Source organism: Oryctolagus cuniculus, chromosome X (genome assembly GCF_051225735.1).
Source record: "Oryctolagus cuniculus isolate XC-2025 breed Fujian yellow rabbit chromosome X, ASM5122573v1, whole genome shotgun sequence".
Taxonomy (NCBI): domain Eukaryota; kingdom Metazoa; phylum Chordata; class Mammalia; order Lagomorpha; family Leporidae; genus Oryctolagus; species Oryctolagus cuniculus.
In genome coordinates this window covers 53143888-53163819 of record NC_142888.1, presented here as the reverse complement: position 1 = coordinate 53163819, position 19932 = coordinate 53143888, and the positions used below count along the sequence as shown (strand labels likewise).

Below are 19932 nucleotides of genomic sequence, written 5' to 3'. Positions count from 1 at the left end.
CAATTCATTGCTCTTTCTACTTTCCACAGCTGTCTTTCAACCTGAACCTCTACTGGTGTGCTATTTCAGGAATGTTCAGTGCAGCACTGTTCAAAACAGGGGATTATTGTATTCATTCACATAAGGATTCGACGGAAAGAAGGGATGGATTGATATTTTATAATATTTTCACAAAATGTATCATGTTTCTGTTTGGAAGAATCCAAACCTAGTTCTGATCACATGTCACAGCAGTTGCACCGTTTTCCACTAGACACCAATCTTGGCAGCAAAGAACCCTCTGGTACATCCTGCAGTTTAGTGACTATTCGCTCACCAGGATACACACAAGAAAGGAAATTCACCCCTACTCCAATCGCTCTGGCTCCTAAACCCCTAACTTCCCTGTGCTATACTCAGTCTTTGCCTGCGTTGCTGCATCACACATGCTCTTCACTTTCTTTACACCGTTTCTCCTAAAATGTAAACCAGGTGTCCTTTCCTAACTGTATGTCTCAGTCAGCCCTCCCCCACCTCACAGGCCCCTCGATCACGTTTCTTTTTTCTCTGTCGCCAAATCTCGGCTTTTTCAAACCCCATAGCCCCCTCTCGCTTACACAGTGATGTGGCCGGCGCCCCGCACCAATACAGGGTCGGGGGCATATCTCCGCAGATGCTCCTCGCTCACTACCCGGGGCGGGGGCGGCGCCTCTTCCTCCTCCTCCTCTTCCTCCTCCTCCTCCTCTTCCTCCTCCTCCTCCTCCTCATCTTCCTCGTCATCGTCGGGTCCAGAGACCGACGACGACGGCGACGACGACGACGACGACGTTGCCGCTTCTTCTTCCTCCTCCTCCTCCAGTTCCGAGATGGTGTCGAACTCCGCCATGTTGGGCAGCAGGATGCTCATCACGTGACGTCGCGAGCACCGCCACTCTCACCGAGAAGAGTTTGAACCTGCCGAGGTGCTGGAAGAGGAGGGGGAACGAAATGAAGAGAAAGAGGAGGGGGAGGGACAGGCTTTGAGGAGACGCGCCTGCGTATTAGGCAGACCGGGGGTGGGGGGGGGGGTGTTGGAGGCGGGGGCATGAGGAAGAGAGGCGCAAATTCAGTGTACGCTTGCGCGGCTCCAAGGGGAGGGGGCCGTTAGAGGTGAACTCCAAGGAATTACCGAGGTGCGGTCTTCGGGGGCTGATCTGAATTCTGCTCTTTGGGAGTCAGCTGCTTGTATCCGAGGGACATACCTTCTGATTTTATTCCGTAATGATTAAAGTTGCACCCACAGTGCAGGCAGCCGAGAGAAAGCATATTCTATAAAAGTGAATTGAGGACTTTGCCCCAAATAACTCAAGGTGCAGTATACCCTTCTGTTTGTTCAAAATTAAAATTTAAAAGACTTTTGCGTCAGAACCTTGCCACAACAGTGGAAAGCAGAGTAAGCATTTTATTAGCATTTTACTGAAGAGGAAATTGCTATACCTACTTCTGGAGGACTTAGTGTCAGAGGCTGTGCTAAGCGTTTTTTGTATCTATCTCATTTAGTCCTCCGCAACTCTATGAGATATGTACCATATTGATCTCGTTTTACGGACAGGAAATCTAGATGCAGAGAGAATAAGTAACTTGTCCAAGGTCATGCAGCTACTAAATTTAGGGGTCTCTTCTGATTACCAAAGCCCAGAACTCATAACCAAGGGGCTATTACTTCCTAAAGGAAGTTGTTTGAAAAAGTTTTGTAGAGTGGTGTCTTATGGACTCTTTCTGAAAAGTTAAATCAGAATTTACAAGTTTGGATTTTGGAGGACTTTTTTTGGGCTGTGGTTCAGTTGGTGGTTGTGGTGGGGTGTGTGTGTGTGTTGGGGGCAGGGAATAGAGATAAGAGGGGAGGTTGGAGAATGCATTCCAACCCAAGGAAGCATTAATTAACATTGTCCATTTTTCCAGACATTGAGCTAGGCTTTTTCACATACAATATCTCAGTTAATATTTAAACAGTCCTGAAGTTAGGCACCTGTTTTATAGATGAGAAAACTGAGTCTCAAGAAGCTTAAGTAATTTGTCCAGGTCTATGATGACCTTTTCTCCAAAATTTTCCATTTGAAATATTCTATCCTATATTCTCCACACTCACTGAAATGTTGTAGAGATCACATATTTTGAGTTTCCAAGGAATGTGCCAAACTAGTTTGTCCTTGGCAGCAGCACAAAATCCATGTCATTAAAACAATAGTCTTAGAGCTGCTAAGTAACAGAACAAATACTGTATTCAGATATTCTAATACCAACTTCACTGTTCATTCTACTACACTGCATCTGCATCCCATTCAGGTGGTGAGACTAGAGAAACAGACATAGCCATGCTCTAATTTAGGATGAGTATTACATTAGCAGCATAACAGTATAAACTAAGTACTTCAGGTGTATGAGAGAGAAAGAAATTAATTCTATAAGAGCAATGGATCAGACCATTATCATTATCAAGGGGTTTGTGTTATTAAAGTGAGAAGTTTCCCATTGCATTCAAAAGTCAATTATTTAAGAACTTTAAAAATAAGTTTTAACACTATCAGTAAGCAACAAAATCTAAGTTTTTATACTAGAGAGAACTTTATCTGCTAGCCAGAGATTATAGTAAAAGATGGGACCTTAAAATATCTAATAATAGCCTTCTGGCAAAACATGTATATCATTGTTTTTCTGGGTGTTAATAGATATGTCATATATCAACATGGGAGTAAAATACCTTAGACTTAAGATAAAATTCAATATGTTGCCCCAGTACTTGTCATTGAAGAAGCAAAAAAGCCAAAGATGAGACTAAAAATTTCCAAACACTTTACATTATCCATAAAACCACACTGAGTCAGTGTCTAAAGGGAACAATATTTCCATAATTTAAAGGAGAGAAATGAAAAAGGAAAGGAATAAGAAGTGGACTTTGTAATAAATACAAATAAGGTACTGGAACTATGGCAAAGTGAAGACGCAAGAGTGGTAGGGGATGGGAGTTAAGGAGGGAAGGCTAAGGAGGAGAAAATTCCACTGTCAAAATGCAAAGAGCCCTCTGATGTTTAGTCAGTCAAAAGAAAAAAAGCAGCTCAGGGAAGTGCTATATTTGCTTAAACTCACAAGTGTTGTCAATTTTGCTCATCTGGTTTCTTTCATACACGTGATGCTGAAAAGGCAAATGTGATTCCAAAGGCAATTTGTTTTGCTGAGCGACAGGAAAATTTGGAACTGGGCAAACCAAGGAAATTTTGTTTATCCATTGTCAGTAAACACAATAAATGCTAGGGTTTTCAAATGATACTTTAGCATTGAGGATAATAAATTGAGGAGTGGAGGACAAGAAAGGAGGCCATGTAACGTAACTTTCTGATGTGCTAAGCTAAGGCATGGGGTAATTTTCCCATCTAATAGATGGAGACCAGAGGAACACAGTCACAGGTTTAACCATTTGAGAGTGTGTCAACCTTAAAACAGTGGAAAAGAATTGTAACCTCTTAATTTTATTTATTAAAACATATAATTCAGTGATTTTAGTACATTTACAGAGTTGTGCAACTATCACTACAAACTAATTTTAGAACATTTTCATCACCATGAAAAGAAATATGTGTCACTTTCAGTCACTCCCAATTCTCATCCCCAGGCCTAAGCAACCTTTAAAATACTTTTTATGTTTCTTTAGTACTTTAACGGACATTTCAAATAAGTTGAATCATGCACTATGTCATCTTTTGCGCCTAGCTTCTTTCTCTTAGTATAATGTTTTTCAGGTTCATCCATTTTTGTAAATGTGGAAGTACTTGATGACTTTTAACTGATGATAAATAAGTATTCTGTTGTGATTTTGTTTATTCAACTATTGATGATATTTGCATTTCCTTCTAACTTTTCTACACTGTGAACATGCTGCTATGAATATTCACATGCACATTTCTGTGTGAATATTTTTAATTTCTCCTGGGTAGATAACTATGATTTGAGTAATTTGATATGATCATGTTTGATCTGATAAGAAACTGCCAAACTGTTTTCCAGCTCCATCAGTTTACATACCCTCAACTATGTGTGGGGGTTTTACCTTTTTTTTTAAATATTTATTTTATTTATTTGAAAGTCAGAGTTACAGAGAGAGGTAGAAACAGAGAGAGAGGTCCTCCATCCACTGGTTCATGCCCCAGATGACCGCAATGGCTGGAGCTGTGCCAATCCTAATCCAGGAGCCAAGAACCTCCTCCGGGTCTCCCACACGGGTTCAGGGGCCCAAGGACTTGGGCCATCTTCCACCGCTATCCCAGGCCATAGCAGAGAGCTGGATTGGAAGAGGAGCAGCCAGGACCAGAACTGGTGCCCATATGGGATGCCGGCGCTTCAAGCCAGGGCTCTAACCCACTGTGCCTCAGCGCCGGCCCCGGGTTCTACTTTTTTTTTTAAAAAGATTGATTGATTTGAAAATCAGAGTTACAGAGAGGGAAGGAGAGACAGAGAAAGAGAGAGAGAGAGAGAGAGAGAGATATCTTCCATCTGCTGTTTTACTCTTTAGATGGCTGCAGTGGCCAAGGCTGGGCCAAGCTGAAGCCAGGAGCCAGGAGCCAGGAGCACCATCCGGATCTTCCATGTGGGTAGCAGGGCCCAAATACTTGGACCATCATCGACTGCTTTTCCCAGGCTATCAGCAGGGAGCTGGATTATAAGTAGAGCAACTGGGATACAAATAGGGACCCATATGTGATGCTGGCGGCAGCTTTACCAGCTGTGCCACAATGCCAGCCCCAAGGGTTCAATTTTCCTCACCTCACATCCTTTCCAATATTTGGTATTATCTGTCTTTTTTTATTATAAATATTCTTGTGGGTGTGTATTGTGGTTTTGTTTTTCATTTCCCTAATGACTAATTATGTTGAGAATCATTTTATATGCCTGTTTTCTATTCATGTATCTTTGATGAAATGTCTGCTTAAGTCTTTTACCCCATTTTTTAAAATTAAACTTTTTTTGCGATTATTGTAGATTCATTTGTAGTTGTAAAAATAATACAGAGAGGTCCTGCTTACCCTCTCCTTTATTCATTATCTCCCAATAGCAACATCTTGCCTAACTACAGTACATTATCATAACCATGAAATTGACATTGGTACAATCCACCTATTTTATTCAGATTTCCAGTAACACATGTACTTTTTTGTGTATGTGGTTGTGTGTGTGTCTGAATTTAGTTCTATGTAATTTTCAACACAAGTAAAGGTTTTTATGACCGCTACACCTAAGACATAGAACAATTACATCACCACAAGATTCCCTCCAGTTACACTTTCATAATCATTGTAAATCCCCTTTCTTTGCACTGACAACCATTTTAATCTATTTACCATGTATAATGTTGTCATTTTAAGAAGGTTATATAAATTGTATCATACTATATATAACCTTTATGGATTGGCTTTTTTCATCCTGCATAGATATCCTGATAATCATACAAGTTATTGGATGTATCAATGATTCATTCCTTTTTGTTTCTGTGTAGCATTCAACAGTATAGATGCATCATCATAGCTTGTCTAGCTGTTTGCCCACTAAAGGACATCTGGGTTGTTTCCAGATTTTGGTTGTTATAAAGAAAACTACTATACACAGGTGTACACAGTTTTTATGCACTTTTAAAATCAGTATGTCTTATTGTTTAGTTATAAATATCCATTGTATATCCTGAACAGAACTCTTTTATCGGATATATGAGGTGCAAATGTTTTGTTCCAGTCTTTGGTTTGCCTTTTTATATTGTATGATGTCTTAAAATGAAAAATATTTTAATTGATGACACATTTAAGAAGAATTTTCCTAATCCAATATAGTCTTAACTCTTAAATTTAGGTCAGTGATCTATTTTAAGTTATTTTTATGGATAGTACTAGGTAAGAGATTAAATTCCTAGTTTTTCATGGTGACTAACAGATTATCCAAGAGTCATTTGTTGAAAACTGCCATTTTTCTGTTGAATTGCTTTGGTACTTCTGTTGAAAACCAATTGACCATAAATGTATGGGTTTATGTTGGGACTCTTACTCGTAATTTCAATCAGTCACTCTTTCTATATGTCTATCTTCACACCAATACCACACCATCTTGAATATTGTAGCTTTGCAGTAAGTTTTTAATCAGAAACAAAATTTGTTCTTTTCAATATTGTTTTGTCTATCTTGAGTCTTTTGCATTTCAATGCAAATTTTAGGATATTCTCATCAGTTTAGTTCTAAAAAGCCACCTGGAATTTTGATGGGAACCAATTGAATGTGTAGATCAATTTGGAGAATGTTGTCAACATGTTAAGTTTTCTGATACAGAAACATGAGATGTCACTCCAGTTATGTGGGAATTTAAAAAAAATCCCTTCACTTATGTTTTATAGTTTTCAGTGTACAAAACTTGGAATTCTGGGGCTGGTGTTGCGGTGCAGTGGTTAAGCTACTGCCTGCAACATTGGCATCCTATCTGGGTACCAGTCCAAATCCTGTCTGGTCCACCTCTAATCCAGCTCCTGGATAATGGCCTAGGAAAAGCAGCAAAGATGGCTCAAGTGTTTTTGACACCTGCCACATACTTGGGAGACACAGATGAAGCTCCTGGCTCCTGGCTTAGGCCTGGCCCAGCACTGGCCATTGTGACCATTTGGAGAATGAACCAGCATATGGAAGATCGCTCTCTCTTTCTCTGCTTCTCCCTGTAACTCTTTCAAAATAAATAAATAAATCTTTAAAAATATTTCAATTATTTGTTAAATATATTCATAAATATTTTTATTCTTTTTTATGTTCTTGTGAATAAAATTGTTTTCTTAATTTCATATATTGTATTGCACATTATTAATACATGGGGATACCATTTATTTCTTTATGTTGATGGAGTGGTATACTGCTTTACTGTACACTTTACTAGTTATTAGTGGATTTGTGTATGAGTGTGTGTTTTTGAATTCCTTAGGATTTTCCACATATAGACCATGTAGTTTGCGAATGAATAGAATTTTACCTATTCCTTCTCCCTCCATGTCTTTCTCTCTCTCTCTCTCTCTCTCTCTCTCTCCCTGCCTGATTTCATTGGCTTGAATTTTAAAAAGAAATCAGGAATGGATGTTTAGTCAAATGCCTTTTCCATGCCAATAGAGTTGATCATGGAATTTTTGTCCTTTACTCTCTTACATTTTATTATGCAAATTGATTTTCAATTGTTAAACCAAACTTTCAGCCCTGGGATGAATTATACTTAGTCTCTGTGTATAATTACTTTTATATGTTGGTAGATTCAGTTTTTTAGTATTTAAGAGTCTTACATTTATATTCATGAAGGATATTGGTCTGTATTTTTTTTTCCCTTGTGATATTGGTCTGGCATTGGTATCATGAAAATAGAATATATTGGGATTTGCTCCATTTCCTCTGTTTTCTGTGGGAATTTGTGAAGAATTTTATTTTTAGTCTTTAAATATTTGGTAGAATTCACAGAATGGGATCTCTTGTGTATATGAGTAGTTATTATTATTACTCTTGTAATATGTCTATTCAGACATTCTATTTCTACTTACATAAAGCTTTAGTACTTTTTGTCTTTTAGGAATTTGCTTCACATAAGGTGCCAAATTTGTTGGTCTAAAATTGTTTCTTTTATTCCCTTATAATCTTTTCAATTTCTGTCACGTTACTAGTAATATCCCCTCATTCACATGACTCTGGAAATTTTGTCTTCTCTAGGTTTTTTTCCTCATCAATCTAGCTACCTATTAGAGAGTGAACCAGCAGGTGGAAGACCTCTCTCTCTGCCTCTCCTTCTCTCTCTGTGTAACTCTTTCAAGTAAAATAAATAAATCTTCAGAAAAAAAAAGATGTGAGGCTCACATACATCCTTGGCATCTGGCATGCAGCATGTGGCATATTCAATGGTTTGTAATAAAGTCAGAAATCATAAGCTATTAACTGTCTGCAACGGCTGGAGCTGCGCCAATTGGAAGCCAGAAGCAGGAGCTTCCTCCAGGTCTTCCTGGAGGAACAAGGGCACAAGGAGTTGGGCCATCTTCTACTGCTTTCCCAGGCCATAGCAGAGAGCTGGATCAGGAGTGGAGAGGCCGGAACTCAAACTGGCGCCCATATGGGACGCTGGCACTGCAGGTGGCAGCTTTATCTGCTACGCCACAGCACCAGCCCCATATATTTCTTTAAGTTCTAGATATTTACATATTTTCCTTCTGTTGTGGATTTCTCGTTTAATTCCACTGTGATTTGAGAACATAAATTGTGTGATGATCATTTTATATTTACTGAGACTTGTCTTATGGCTTATTGCATAATATATTTTTATAAGGTGCCATATATATTGTATATTCTGCTTTTATTGATTGGAGTGTCCTCAAAATGTTGTTTATATCTACTTTATAGTGCTGTACAAAGCCAATTTATTTTCTGTCTCATTTTTCTGTTCATAGAGATTGGAACATTGAAGTCTCTATTATTTTTTAAATCCTACATTTCTTTTTCATTTTATTAGTCTCTACTGCACATGGTATTAGGCTTTCTTATTAGGTGAGGATATGCTTATAATTACATTTTCCTGATCCTTTATTCCTTTCCTGATCCTTTAATCAGGTTAATATAAACTTTTTATGTCTAGTAATAATTTGGGTCTTGTAGTCTCTTCCAACATGGGAAGCAGTCCCCACAGCAGACTCATAAGAATGACAGTTGCTTTACTTTTTTATTTATTTTTTTGTCAGGTAGAGTGGACAGTGCGAGAGAGAGACAGAGAGAAAGGTCTTCCTTTTCCATTGGTTCACCCCCCGATGACCGCTGCGGCCAGCATGCTGCGGCTGGCACACCGCGCTGATCCGAAGCTGGGAGCCAGGTGCTTCTCCTGGTCTCCCATGTGGGTGCAGGACCCAAGGACTTGGGCCATCCTCCACTGCACTCCTGCGCCACAGCAGAGAACTGGACTGGAGGAGGGGCAACCGGGATAGAATCCGGCACCCCGACCGGGACTAGAACCCAGAGTGCCGGCACTGCAGGTGGAGGATTAGCCTATTGAGCCACGGTGCCAGCCCGACAATTGCTTTAAGTAACACTCTGACCTCAGGATCAGCCCTTAAGGCTTCCTGGTCTGGCTTAAAAGCCCATGAGAGTATTTCAGGCATGAAAATCCAAGACACTGTGGCAAAAAAAAAATATTCTACATGAAGGATCTCTGTGATTGATACTCCAATGGAAAGAAGTGGCCATCATAGAAGGATGTACTTTTTCTAAAGGGAGGAGAGAACTTCCACTTTGCTTATGGCCTTGTTTAAGTACTGACAAGAGTTTGTGGATTCAAAAGGCTTCCATAGCCTAGGCAGCTCATGTCAAGAGCCTCAGATGGTCATACATACGAGTGTTAATTGTTAAATTAACAACCGGAGTCACTGTGCACTAACTCCCCATGCAAGATCTCTGTCCTCAATGAGTTGTATTATGAGCGTCTACTGTGATACTTGTTCTCAATTTTTTTGTGTGTGCGTACATGTGTATGCAAATTGTTGAAATCTTTACTTAGTATAGAGTTGGTCTTCTGTGTACAAAGTTAATTGAAAATGAATCTTAATGGAGAATGACACTGGAAAGGGGAGAGGGAGGAGGAGGGGTGGGAGGGTGGGTAGGGTTGGAAGAATAACTATATTCCTAAAGTTGTACATATGAAATTTATATTCCTTAAAAGATAAATTAATTAAAAAAGAAAACAGACAAAAATACTGTCTTATAGTACTATTTTGTGGTAAGCTAAATTACTTTCCATTAAAATACTCAATTTTTTTTTAAAAAATCAATAGCATTGTTATATATCAATAGCTACCGAAAATAGAATAAAATACCTGGGAATAAATCTAACCAAAAAAGTGATAGATCTCTAAAATGAAAACTACAAATCATTGATGACAGAAATCGAAGAGGACATAAAGAAATGGAAAGGCATTCCATGTCCATGTGTTGGAAGAATCAATATCATTAAAATGTGCATACTACTGAAAATAACTTACTGATAAATGCAATTGCTAGCAAAAGCCTGGTGATGTTTTTTACAGAACTGGAAAAAACACCGCTACAATTTTATGGAACCACAGAAAATGCCAAATATCCAAAGAGATCATAAGCAAAATGAACAGGAGACATTACATTACCTAACTTTAAAGTATATTACAAAACTACTCTACTTTAAAAAAATATTACAATGGCTGGGGCTGAGGTAGGCTGAACCTAGGAGCCTGGTGCTTCCTCTGGGTCTCTCACACGGTTATAGGGATCCAAGTACTTGGGCCAGCTGCCGCTGCTCTCCCAGGAGCATTAGCAAGGATCTGGATTGGAAGTGAAGCAGCTGGGTTTCTAACAAGTACTCATATGAGGTGCTGGTGTCACAGGCAGAGGCTTAAAGTGCTAAACCACTACAGCCCCAAAGATACTGTATTGAAACATGATATTGGCATAAAAACAGATCTATAGACTACTGGAATGCAGTAAAGACCCTAGGCATAAGCCCACACATCTACAGCCAACTGATCTTTGATAATGATGCTGAGAACATGTATTGGAAAAGGATAGACTTTTTAATAAATGATACTGGAAAATGATATGCACATTCAAAAGAATGAAACTAGACCCCTATCTCCCATGATTTGCAAAAAAAACAGCTCAAAATGGATTAAAGACCTAAATGTGAGACCTGAGACTGAAATGATCTGAAGAAAATGGGGAAAACATTTCAGGATATTGGAATGGCGATGATTTTCTGGCTCAGACTCCAAAAGCACAGGAAATAAAAGCAAAAACAGACAAGTTGGATTTCCTCAAACTAAAGAACTTCTGCACAGCAAAAAAAAAAAAAAAAAAATCAACAGAGTAAATACACAACCTACAGATGGGATAAAATATATACAAGCTGTATATTTAACAAGGGGTTACTATCAAGAGTATTTAAGGAATTCCAACAATTCAATTAGCAAACAAAGTAAAAATTAGAAATGGACAATAGATCTAAACAGACATTTCTCAAAGGAAGACATACAAATGGCAAACAGGTACATGAAAAAGTGTTCAACATCACTAACCATCAGGGAAATGCAAGTCAAAACCACAATGAGATACAACTTCACTCTAGTATAGCTGTTATCAAAAAGACAAAAGATAACAAGGATCCCTTGTTTATGTTGGTAGGACTGTAAATTACTACAACCACTATGGAAAACAGTATGGATGTTGCTCACAAAACTAAAATTAAAACTACCATATTATCCAAATCCTACATCTGGGTATATATTCAAGGGAAATGAAATCCTTATCTGTTGAAGAGAAATCTGCACACCCATGTTTATTGCAGCAGTATTCACAATTTCCAGGAAATGGAAATAACCTAAATGTCTATCAGCTGATGAATGGATAAAGAAAATGTGGTACATATATACAATGGAATATTACCCAGCCACAAAAAGGGTGAAATATTGTCATTTTCAACAACATGGATGGAACTGGAGAGCAGTATGTTAAGTGAAAGAAGCCAAGGACAGAAAGACAAATGTCACATTGTCTCACTCATATGCAGAAACTAAATAAATAAGTGGTATCATAGAAGTGAAAAAATGTAATTATAGTTACCAGTAGCTGGGCAGAAAAATGACAAGGAAAGATGGGGAAAGGTTGAGTGATGAGTACTATGTTATAGCTAGGTATGAGCAAGAATTTCTGGGGTTTATTGCGCAGTAGACAAAGATAGATAATCTTACTTTATTGTATGTTTTTCTCTACAGAAGTTAGAAGCTAGTATTTTTAGATGTTTTCACTGTAAAGAAATGTTAACTGCTTGAAAGTATAAATATCTTCACCCTTATTGGACATTGCTTAATGTATACATGTAGTGAAACATCATGTAGTGTGCCATATATATGTACCATTTTTATATGTCAATTTTTTAGAAGATAAAATTTTAAAAAGAAAAAATGCGGTACATATACCCAGTGGACTACAAGTCATGTCATTTTCAACAACTTGAATGTAACTGGAGATCATTATGTTAAGTTAAATAAGCCAAACACAGAAAGCCAATAACACAATATCTCTCTTGTATGGAGTGTAAACTAGAGGTGCTCTCATAGAAGTTGTAAGCATAATGGTGGTTACCAGAGGTTGAAGAGAGGATGGGGGAGGGATGAGGACAGGGATAGATGTATGTTCTCTATAAAAACAAACAAGAAGGTAGCATATGGCATGCTCTCCCCATGAAAAATTGTTAAAGGTTTGAAGTGATAAATACACTTACCTTGATTGGACACTACTCAATGTATACATGAACTAAAACATCTCATAGTACCCCATAAACATGTATACTTCGTATTTCTGTTAATTTTTTAAATTTAAAAATAAATTAAGAAAATTAAAAGTATACAATTCAATGATTTTAGTATATATGTGCAGTATCAGCAGATCATCACCACACTCAATTTCGTAACATTTCATCATCCCCAAAGAAAACAATGCAATTCACTTTCAACCTTTAATCTTCTTCCCTTCACAAGCCCTAAGCAACTACTAATCATTTGTCTGTCTGAAGGTTTTTCTATTCTGGACATTTCATATAATTGGAATCATACAGAATGTCCAGCAAAGCTAATATTCAACAATGAACACAAAATAAAGGCATTCCCAGATAAAAAAATTGAGTGAATTATTTGCTAGTACACACCTCTTAGAAAAGAAACTAAAACTTTTTTCAAGATGAAAGAATGTGACCTTAGACAGTAATTTGAATCCACAAGAAGAAACAAAGAAAATTGGTAAAAGTAACCGTGTAATTATAAAAAATTATTCAAATGTGTATTTCTTCTTTCTTAGCTGATTGAAAAAATAATTGTGTAAAACAATGTAACTTAATTGTATTGTAGGACCTATACCATTTAAAAATGTAATGTATTTGTTCATAAAAAGCATAAAAGAAGTGGATAGGAGTAAAGCTATATTGCACTAAGAAAGTGGATCTTATTTAAATCCACTCTTTCAAATGACTTACTCTGACTACAACTACAGAGGAGAGGAGGAGGAAGCATCATTTTTGCCACACATGAGCAGGGAAGCTCCTTCATGACTGCTGGGCACATGTAGTTTCTGGTTCCCCATTATGCTTCTACTGGTACTCCTTCACTGAGGTAGGAGAACCTCTCTCCTTACATGTACTCCACTGACACAACAGGAGATAAGAGATGTTTTTACTGCCTAGCAATTGTGAAAGTCAGCCTCTCCCAAGCATATTTGCTGCTACCACCCCAGTAGGAACAAACTTCAGTAGGAATGAAAGTCCATGCTCCCCTTAGGTCTACACTGACACCGTGTGGAAGGGGAATTCATTACTTCTTGGAGGGTATAAAAGTTCCAGCTTCCTATTTGCCCTTCTTTTACAACCCCTGTCCTCCATCGCCCATCTTGTTAAAACTTTGCAAGTGTTCAAATCTACGCTCTTGGTCATTGCTGGCATAGAAGAGAGTGGGGGCACAATGTTTTAAGTACTATTTAGTTGAAGTAGTGAAATTATTGTTTCAAAGTTTTGTATATTGTTAGCCTGCCCTATCTTGATTATTTGATTAGAGTATTAACTTTTGTTAGGGTTTTTTTTTTTCCTATTTTGTCTGCGTGAGTTGGGAATTTTATGTCCCCAGAGTTTTCAGCTGTAACTTAGGAATATCTGAGGCAAAAAGAAAACCCTAGGAAACAACCATTCTGTTGCTATCCACTCTGCCTTTTTCTCTCCACCTGTCTGAGTTGTCTTATATTTGTTTTACATATAATGTTTGGCATATTTCATTGTTAATTGGAAGACAGAAGAAAAGCATGTCCACTCAAATTTCCCAGTAATGGAAGTCATATAGATTCCTTTTTGAATGTTATTGAGAAGTTTAAGTCAAAAACTTATTTCAATAATGTTTTATAGTTTTCCTTGCAATATTACAAATAAGAAACTGGTTGTCAGCCGGCGCCATGGCTCAATAGGCTAATCCTCCGCCTTGCGGCGCCGGCACACCGGGTTCTAGTCCCTGTCGGGGCACCGGATTCTGTCCTGTTTGCCCCTCTTCCAGGCCAGCTCTCTGCTGTGGCCAGGGAGTGCAGTGGAGGATGGCCCAAGTGCTTGGGCCCTGCACCTGCATGGGAGACCAGGAGAAGCACCTGGCTCCTGGCTTCGGATCAGTGTGGTGCACCGGCCACGGCCATTAGAGGGTGAACCAACGGCAAAAAAGGAAGACCTTTCTCTCTGTCTCTCTCTCTCTCTCACTGTCCACTCTGCCTGTCAAAAAAAAAAAAAAAAGAAAGAAAGAAAGAAACTGGTTGTCATCCTTGTCTTTATTCCACTGGATGTAAAATGTCTGCTACCTCTGGATGATTTTAAGATTTTACTACTGTTTCTGTGAAATTGGATTATGATGTGCCTTGCTTTTATTTTCTTCACATTTCTTGTTTGAAGTTTGTTTAGCATCTTGGATTTCTGGATTTATACATTTCATTATATCTGGAACAGTTTTTAATTCTGCTTTTTCATTTTTACTGAGATATAAAACATCACAAAATTCATCTCTTTGAAGTATGTCATTTAGTAGGTTTTAGTATATGCACAGTTATATAGCTATCACCACTGTCTAATTTTATAACATTTTTATCACCTTGAAAAGAAATCTCATGCCAATTAGCAGTCACTTACTTTTGTTCCCTATCCCAGTCCCTGGAAATTATTAATTTATTTTATGTCCTACAGATTTGTCTATCCTGGATATGTTGTATAAGTGGAATAATAGACTATGTGATGTTTGTGCACTGGCATTTTAAACTTGCATAATTTTTTCAAGGTTCATCCATTTTGTGGCATGTATGAATACACCATTCCTTTTTTATGGCTGAATAGTATTCCATTATATGAATCTACCATATCTGTTTACTCAATTGATGGATGTGTAGATTGATTCCATATTTTTGGCTTTTTGAGTAATACTGTTATGGACATTTGTGTACAATTTTAGTGTGGATATATGTTTTTACTTCTGTTGGATATATATCTAGGAATGACATTAATGGGTTATATTTTCACTCTACCTTTAACATTTTGGGGTGCTACCCAAATATTTTCCAGAGTGGTTTCATCATTTTTTTGTCTTTAAATAAAATCTTTATTTCTTGACTGACAATCAGCAACTTGCATGGGAACAGTTATCAAGTTCGATGCTGGTACAAATTCCAAGAGTGTTTTCCCTTGAGTGGATTTTGCACTTGTTTTAACCAGATTAGTTTCAGATTGGATGGGATCAGATTTCAATGATTTTTTGCACTATAGAAACACTTCCCTGTATCATGTATTTTATAACCTCTCTATTTGGACATTATCAACGGCTCTAGTCACAGACTGGGGAAAAGAGCAGCCCAGAAGAGCATTCACATTTGCTGAGATTCACATTTATTGACCTCTGAACAATGTACCCAGTGTGGCGCCCTGGGTTTAAAATTATAGCATCTAGGAGACAGGAGAAATAAGAATGGAACTGGTAAATATGTATAATGAAACTTAAGAGTTTTGGGAATCTATAATGTGATAATCTTGTAGCCCTATTCTCTTACCTCTCCATTTGTGTGCTCACCCATGCCAGGGCACTGTGGGATAGGTGTGTCGTCAACCAGCACTTCAGGGCGCTTGAGATGACAAAGTTCGTCTTTATGTTCCTAGCAGTTTGTATTTGAAAACAGTACAAGTTCACCAATAGTATGAATGGTAATTGGTTAGGAAAGTCTGGTGTTCACAAAGCAGTCACAGAAAGCAGAGGACCCAGGAGCCTGATGAAAGACTGGGCAAAGCTGAGATCCCACAGAGTATGATTTATCAGGGCTAGGGGACTTACACACAGAAGTAGAATTTTGAGCAGCCCCAAGAAAGATGCATTCCCCATACCCTAAACTGGTAGGAAGAGTTTATATGCTGAACTACAAATAAAGATGACTCATGGCCAACTAGAAAGAATCGCTGCTCAGCTTTCTTTAAGAAACATTCTGAAGATTTGTTAGTTCAGATGTTAATCCCCAGTACAAAATCCTTGGCTTGCCACCTTAACTGCATTTTTAATTTTTAATTTTATTTTTTATTTATTATTTATTTGACAGATCGAGTTAGACAGTGAGAGAGAGACAGAGAGAAAGGTCTTCTTTCCGTTGGTTCACTCCTCAAATGGCCACTACAGCCGGAACTACACCAATCCGAAGCCAGGAGCCAGGTGCTTCCTCCTGATCTCCCATGTGTGTGCAGGAGCCCAAGCACTTGGGCCATCCTCCACTGCCCTCCCGGGCCACAGCAGAGAGCTGGACTGGAAGAGGAGCAACCGGGACTAGAACCCAGTGCCCATATGGGATGCCGGCACTGCAAGGTGGAGGATTAACCAAGTGAACCACGGTGCTGGCTCCCTTAACTGCATTTTTAAAAAGGGTTTATTTATTTGCAATGCAGAGTGACAGACAGATGATAAAGATATTGCTCTTCTTGCAATCCAGCTTTCTGTTATGGCCTGGGAAAGCAGTAGAATATGGCCCAAGTCCTTGGGCTCTTGCACCCATGTGGGAGACCCAGAGGAAGCTCATGGCTCCTGCCATCAAATCAGCTCAGCCCTGGCTGTTGTGGCCATTTGGGGAATGAACCAGCAGATAAAAGACCTTTCTCTCTGTTTCTCTCTCTCACTGTCTGTAACTCTACTTCTCAAATAAATAATAAAATAAAAAAACTTTAAAAGAAAAGAAATTAGGTCTAATTGCATAAGTTATGCATGGCACTTGCTACCTCAATACATCTATTATGAAAAATAACCTAAAAATAAATGAAAGTCCTTGTTTATATTACTGAATATATAGCAGGAAATAATATAGAGATCTGGTTTTTTAAAAAACATTTTCCAGATTACCTAAAATTAAATTCATCATCCAAAATCATAAATCTTATTAATTTTACTCTATAAGCTTGCTCAAGGCTTACCAAAGAGACAAAAAAATCCATTATTCCCAAAAACTACAGCTATGTAATCTCAAAGTTAGAAGGCAGAAAAATATTAACTCCAAAGAGTTCATTTTACTTATGAATTCTCCTTCCTTTTCTAGAGACACTGAGGACACTGAAACAACAAAGCACAGATACGACTAATCTGTAAATATGTGATGATCCTGGCACAATGTGGATCTTGCTGGTGAAGCAGAAATATTTGTTGTAACATATGTTTTGAGGAACAATGCCGAAAATTATACAAAAGTTGAAAATATAATTTTAACAAAGTTTACATGTAAAAAGGAACATCAAACAAGGTAAAAATCTTTTGGCTTTCTTAAAAATGGTATCCTATGGGCCGGCGCTGTGGCACAGCGCCCGTATCCCCTTTGGGCACTGGTTCGAGTCCCAGCTGCTCCTCTTCCAATCCAACTCTCTGCTATGGCCTGGGAAAGCAGTAGAAGATGGCCCAAGCACCAGCGTGGGAGACCTGGAAGAAGCTCCTGGCTCCTGGCTTCGGATCGGAGCAGCTCCAGCCATTGCTCCAATTGGGGAGTGAACCAACAGAAGGAAGACCTTTCTCTCTGTCTCTCCCTCTCACTGTCTGTAACTCAAATAAATAAATAAAATCTTTAAAAAATGGTATCCTTATAATTCCCCAACTGCCAGAGGATGAAGTATTTTTGTAAGAAAAATAAACTGACTGCAAACCACATTTATTCTGTTGCTTTATGAATCACTCACTTGCGTAATCTGGTCTGCTGTTATCTGGCGCATCACTTTCCTTGTTCCAGTCTTTCAAAGATGCTCCCATCATGAAATCATGAAGGATCGTCAAACTTGGGCCAATGCCACCACTGTTGTCTTTTTCCTTTTAAAAATGTATTTATTTATTTGAAAGTCAGAGTCACAGAGAGAGATGGAAAGATTTTCCATCTACTGGTTCACTCCCCAGATGGCCGCAACAAAGCCAGGAGCTTCATCTAGATCTCCCACCTGGATGTAGTGGTCCAAACACAAACTGGCACCCATATGAGATGCTGGCTTCACAGGTGACAGCTTCACCCACTACACCACAATACTGGCATCCTGGGATGTATTCTGATTTCACTTCACTCTGTTTGGCTTTTTTTTTTTTTTTTTAAGATTTATTTGAAAGGCAGAGGGGGAGAGGAAGAGGGAGAGAGAGAAAGTCTTCCAACTGCTGGTTCACTCCCCAGATGGCCGCAACGGCCAGAGCTGCGCCGATCCAAAGCCAGGAGCCTCTTCCAGGTCTCCAACACGGGTGCAGAGACCCAAGGACTTAGGCCATCTTCTACTGCTTTCCCAGGCCACAGCAGAGAGCTGGATCGGAAGTGGAGCAGCTGGGACTCGAACCAGTGCCCATATGGGATGCTGGCACTGCAGGCGGCAGCTTCACTAGCTATGCTACAGCGCCAGTCCCCAACTCCTGCTTCTTATCAAGTTGTTTTCTTCTTTCTAGTCTTTCTTGGTTTAACTTTCATTTTTCTCTTTTCACCTCTTTATTTTTGACAAGAACAGTAAGTTTATATTTAGTTTTCTTGTTAAGGATTTTAGTCATGGCATCTGTCCGACCCATATTAGTCCCAACACTTGACTCTGCAGCATTTTTATTTTCTCTGTCACAGGTTCACCATCACCCTCATTGTCAGCTTCTATTGCTTCATTATCAGAAAAGTGATCCTTTTCTGATCCACAGCTTCCTATAGAACTTCTACTATCAGAAGCATCTTTGACCTCATTCTCCATCCCTGATTCTATGAACTTGACCACTATTTTCACCTTATTCTTCAGGGAAATTTTCAGCTTTCCCCCTGCTCTCACAGATGAGTCCTGAATGTCTGTAGTCATTTTCCACCACTGGAAATGCATGCATAGTATTTTCATAATACGCAGTTCCATAAACTTTTTGAAGACCTCTAATATTGGTACACCTCATATTGATATCTCATAAGTTCCTTATACACAGTTCATTTTTCATCATTCATTATTCCCTTTTGCCTTTTCACACTCATTAATTTCAAGTGTCCTGCCTTCAAATTTACTGATTCTTTTATCTGCCTGTTTGAGTCTGCTGTTGAATCATCTAATGAAAAAAATTTCAACTCCATTATTTATTTTATTCTTTTTTATAATTTCTACCTCTTTGCTGATTTTCCCATCTTGTTTATATATCATTTTCCTGATTTACTTTATTTCTTTATCTGTGATAGCCCTTAGTTCTTTGGGAATGTTTAAGACAGCTTTAAAATATTTACTTGTGATTCTTCAGTGATTATTTCTGTCACCTAACTTTTTTTCTTTGCATGAGCTATGTTTTCTTTGTATGCTTTGTGTTTTTTTTTTAATTGAAAATTGGGAATTTGAAAAAAGGAGCCACTTCTTCCAGCCTCGTACATCTATCTGTGCTACTACTGATACACTTCACTAATGAACAGCATATATCTGAACCTTGGGATCAGTGCAGAGAAAGCTCAGGTTCTTCTCATGTATTTTTTTAAGATTTATTTTATTCATTTGAAAGGCAGAGTTACAGAGAGAGAGAGACAGAGAGAAATCTTCCATCTTCTGGCTCACTCTCCAAATGGCTATAATGGCCAAGGCTGGGCCAGATGGAAGCCAGGAGCTTCCTCCAGAGCTCCCATCTGGGTGCAGGGGCTCAAGGACTTGCGTCATCTTCTGCTGCTTTCCCAGGAGCATTAGCAGGGAACTGGACTGGAAGTGGGGCAGCTGGTACTCAAAGGCACCCATATAGTGCTATACCAGAGTTGGCCACACTTCTCATGTCTTTTTTTTTCTTTTTCTTTTTTTAAGAAAATTTTTATTTAATAACTATAAATTTCGAAAGTACAATTTTTGGATTATAGCTGCACT

General features: G+C 38.5%; 1 protein-coding gene and 1 long non-coding RNA gene across 4 annotated transcripts in view; one reads left to right on the top strand and one right to left on the bottom strand.

The window, feature by feature from the left end:
* CHIC1 (cysteine rich hydrophobic domain 1) overlaps positions 1-886 on the bottom strand; it is an 80850-nt gene extending 79964 nt beyond the window's left edge. For all 3 annotated transcript variants that reach the window (XM_008272813.5, XM_002720115.6, XM_070067137.2), the window contains exon 1: positions 597-886. In XM_008272813.5, coding sequence (XP_008271035.1) covers positions 597-886 — 290 coding nt within the window. The remainder of the gene's footprint in view (positions 1-596) is intronic.
* On the top strand, positions 803-17752 carry LOC149119642 (uncharacterized). Its single transcript, XR_016228079.1, has 2 exons — positions 803-941; positions 17154-17752. It is a non-coding gene; the product is annotated as an uncharacterized LOC149119642 (long non-coding RNA).
* The last annotated feature ends 2180 nt before the right edge of the window (positions 17753-19932 follow it).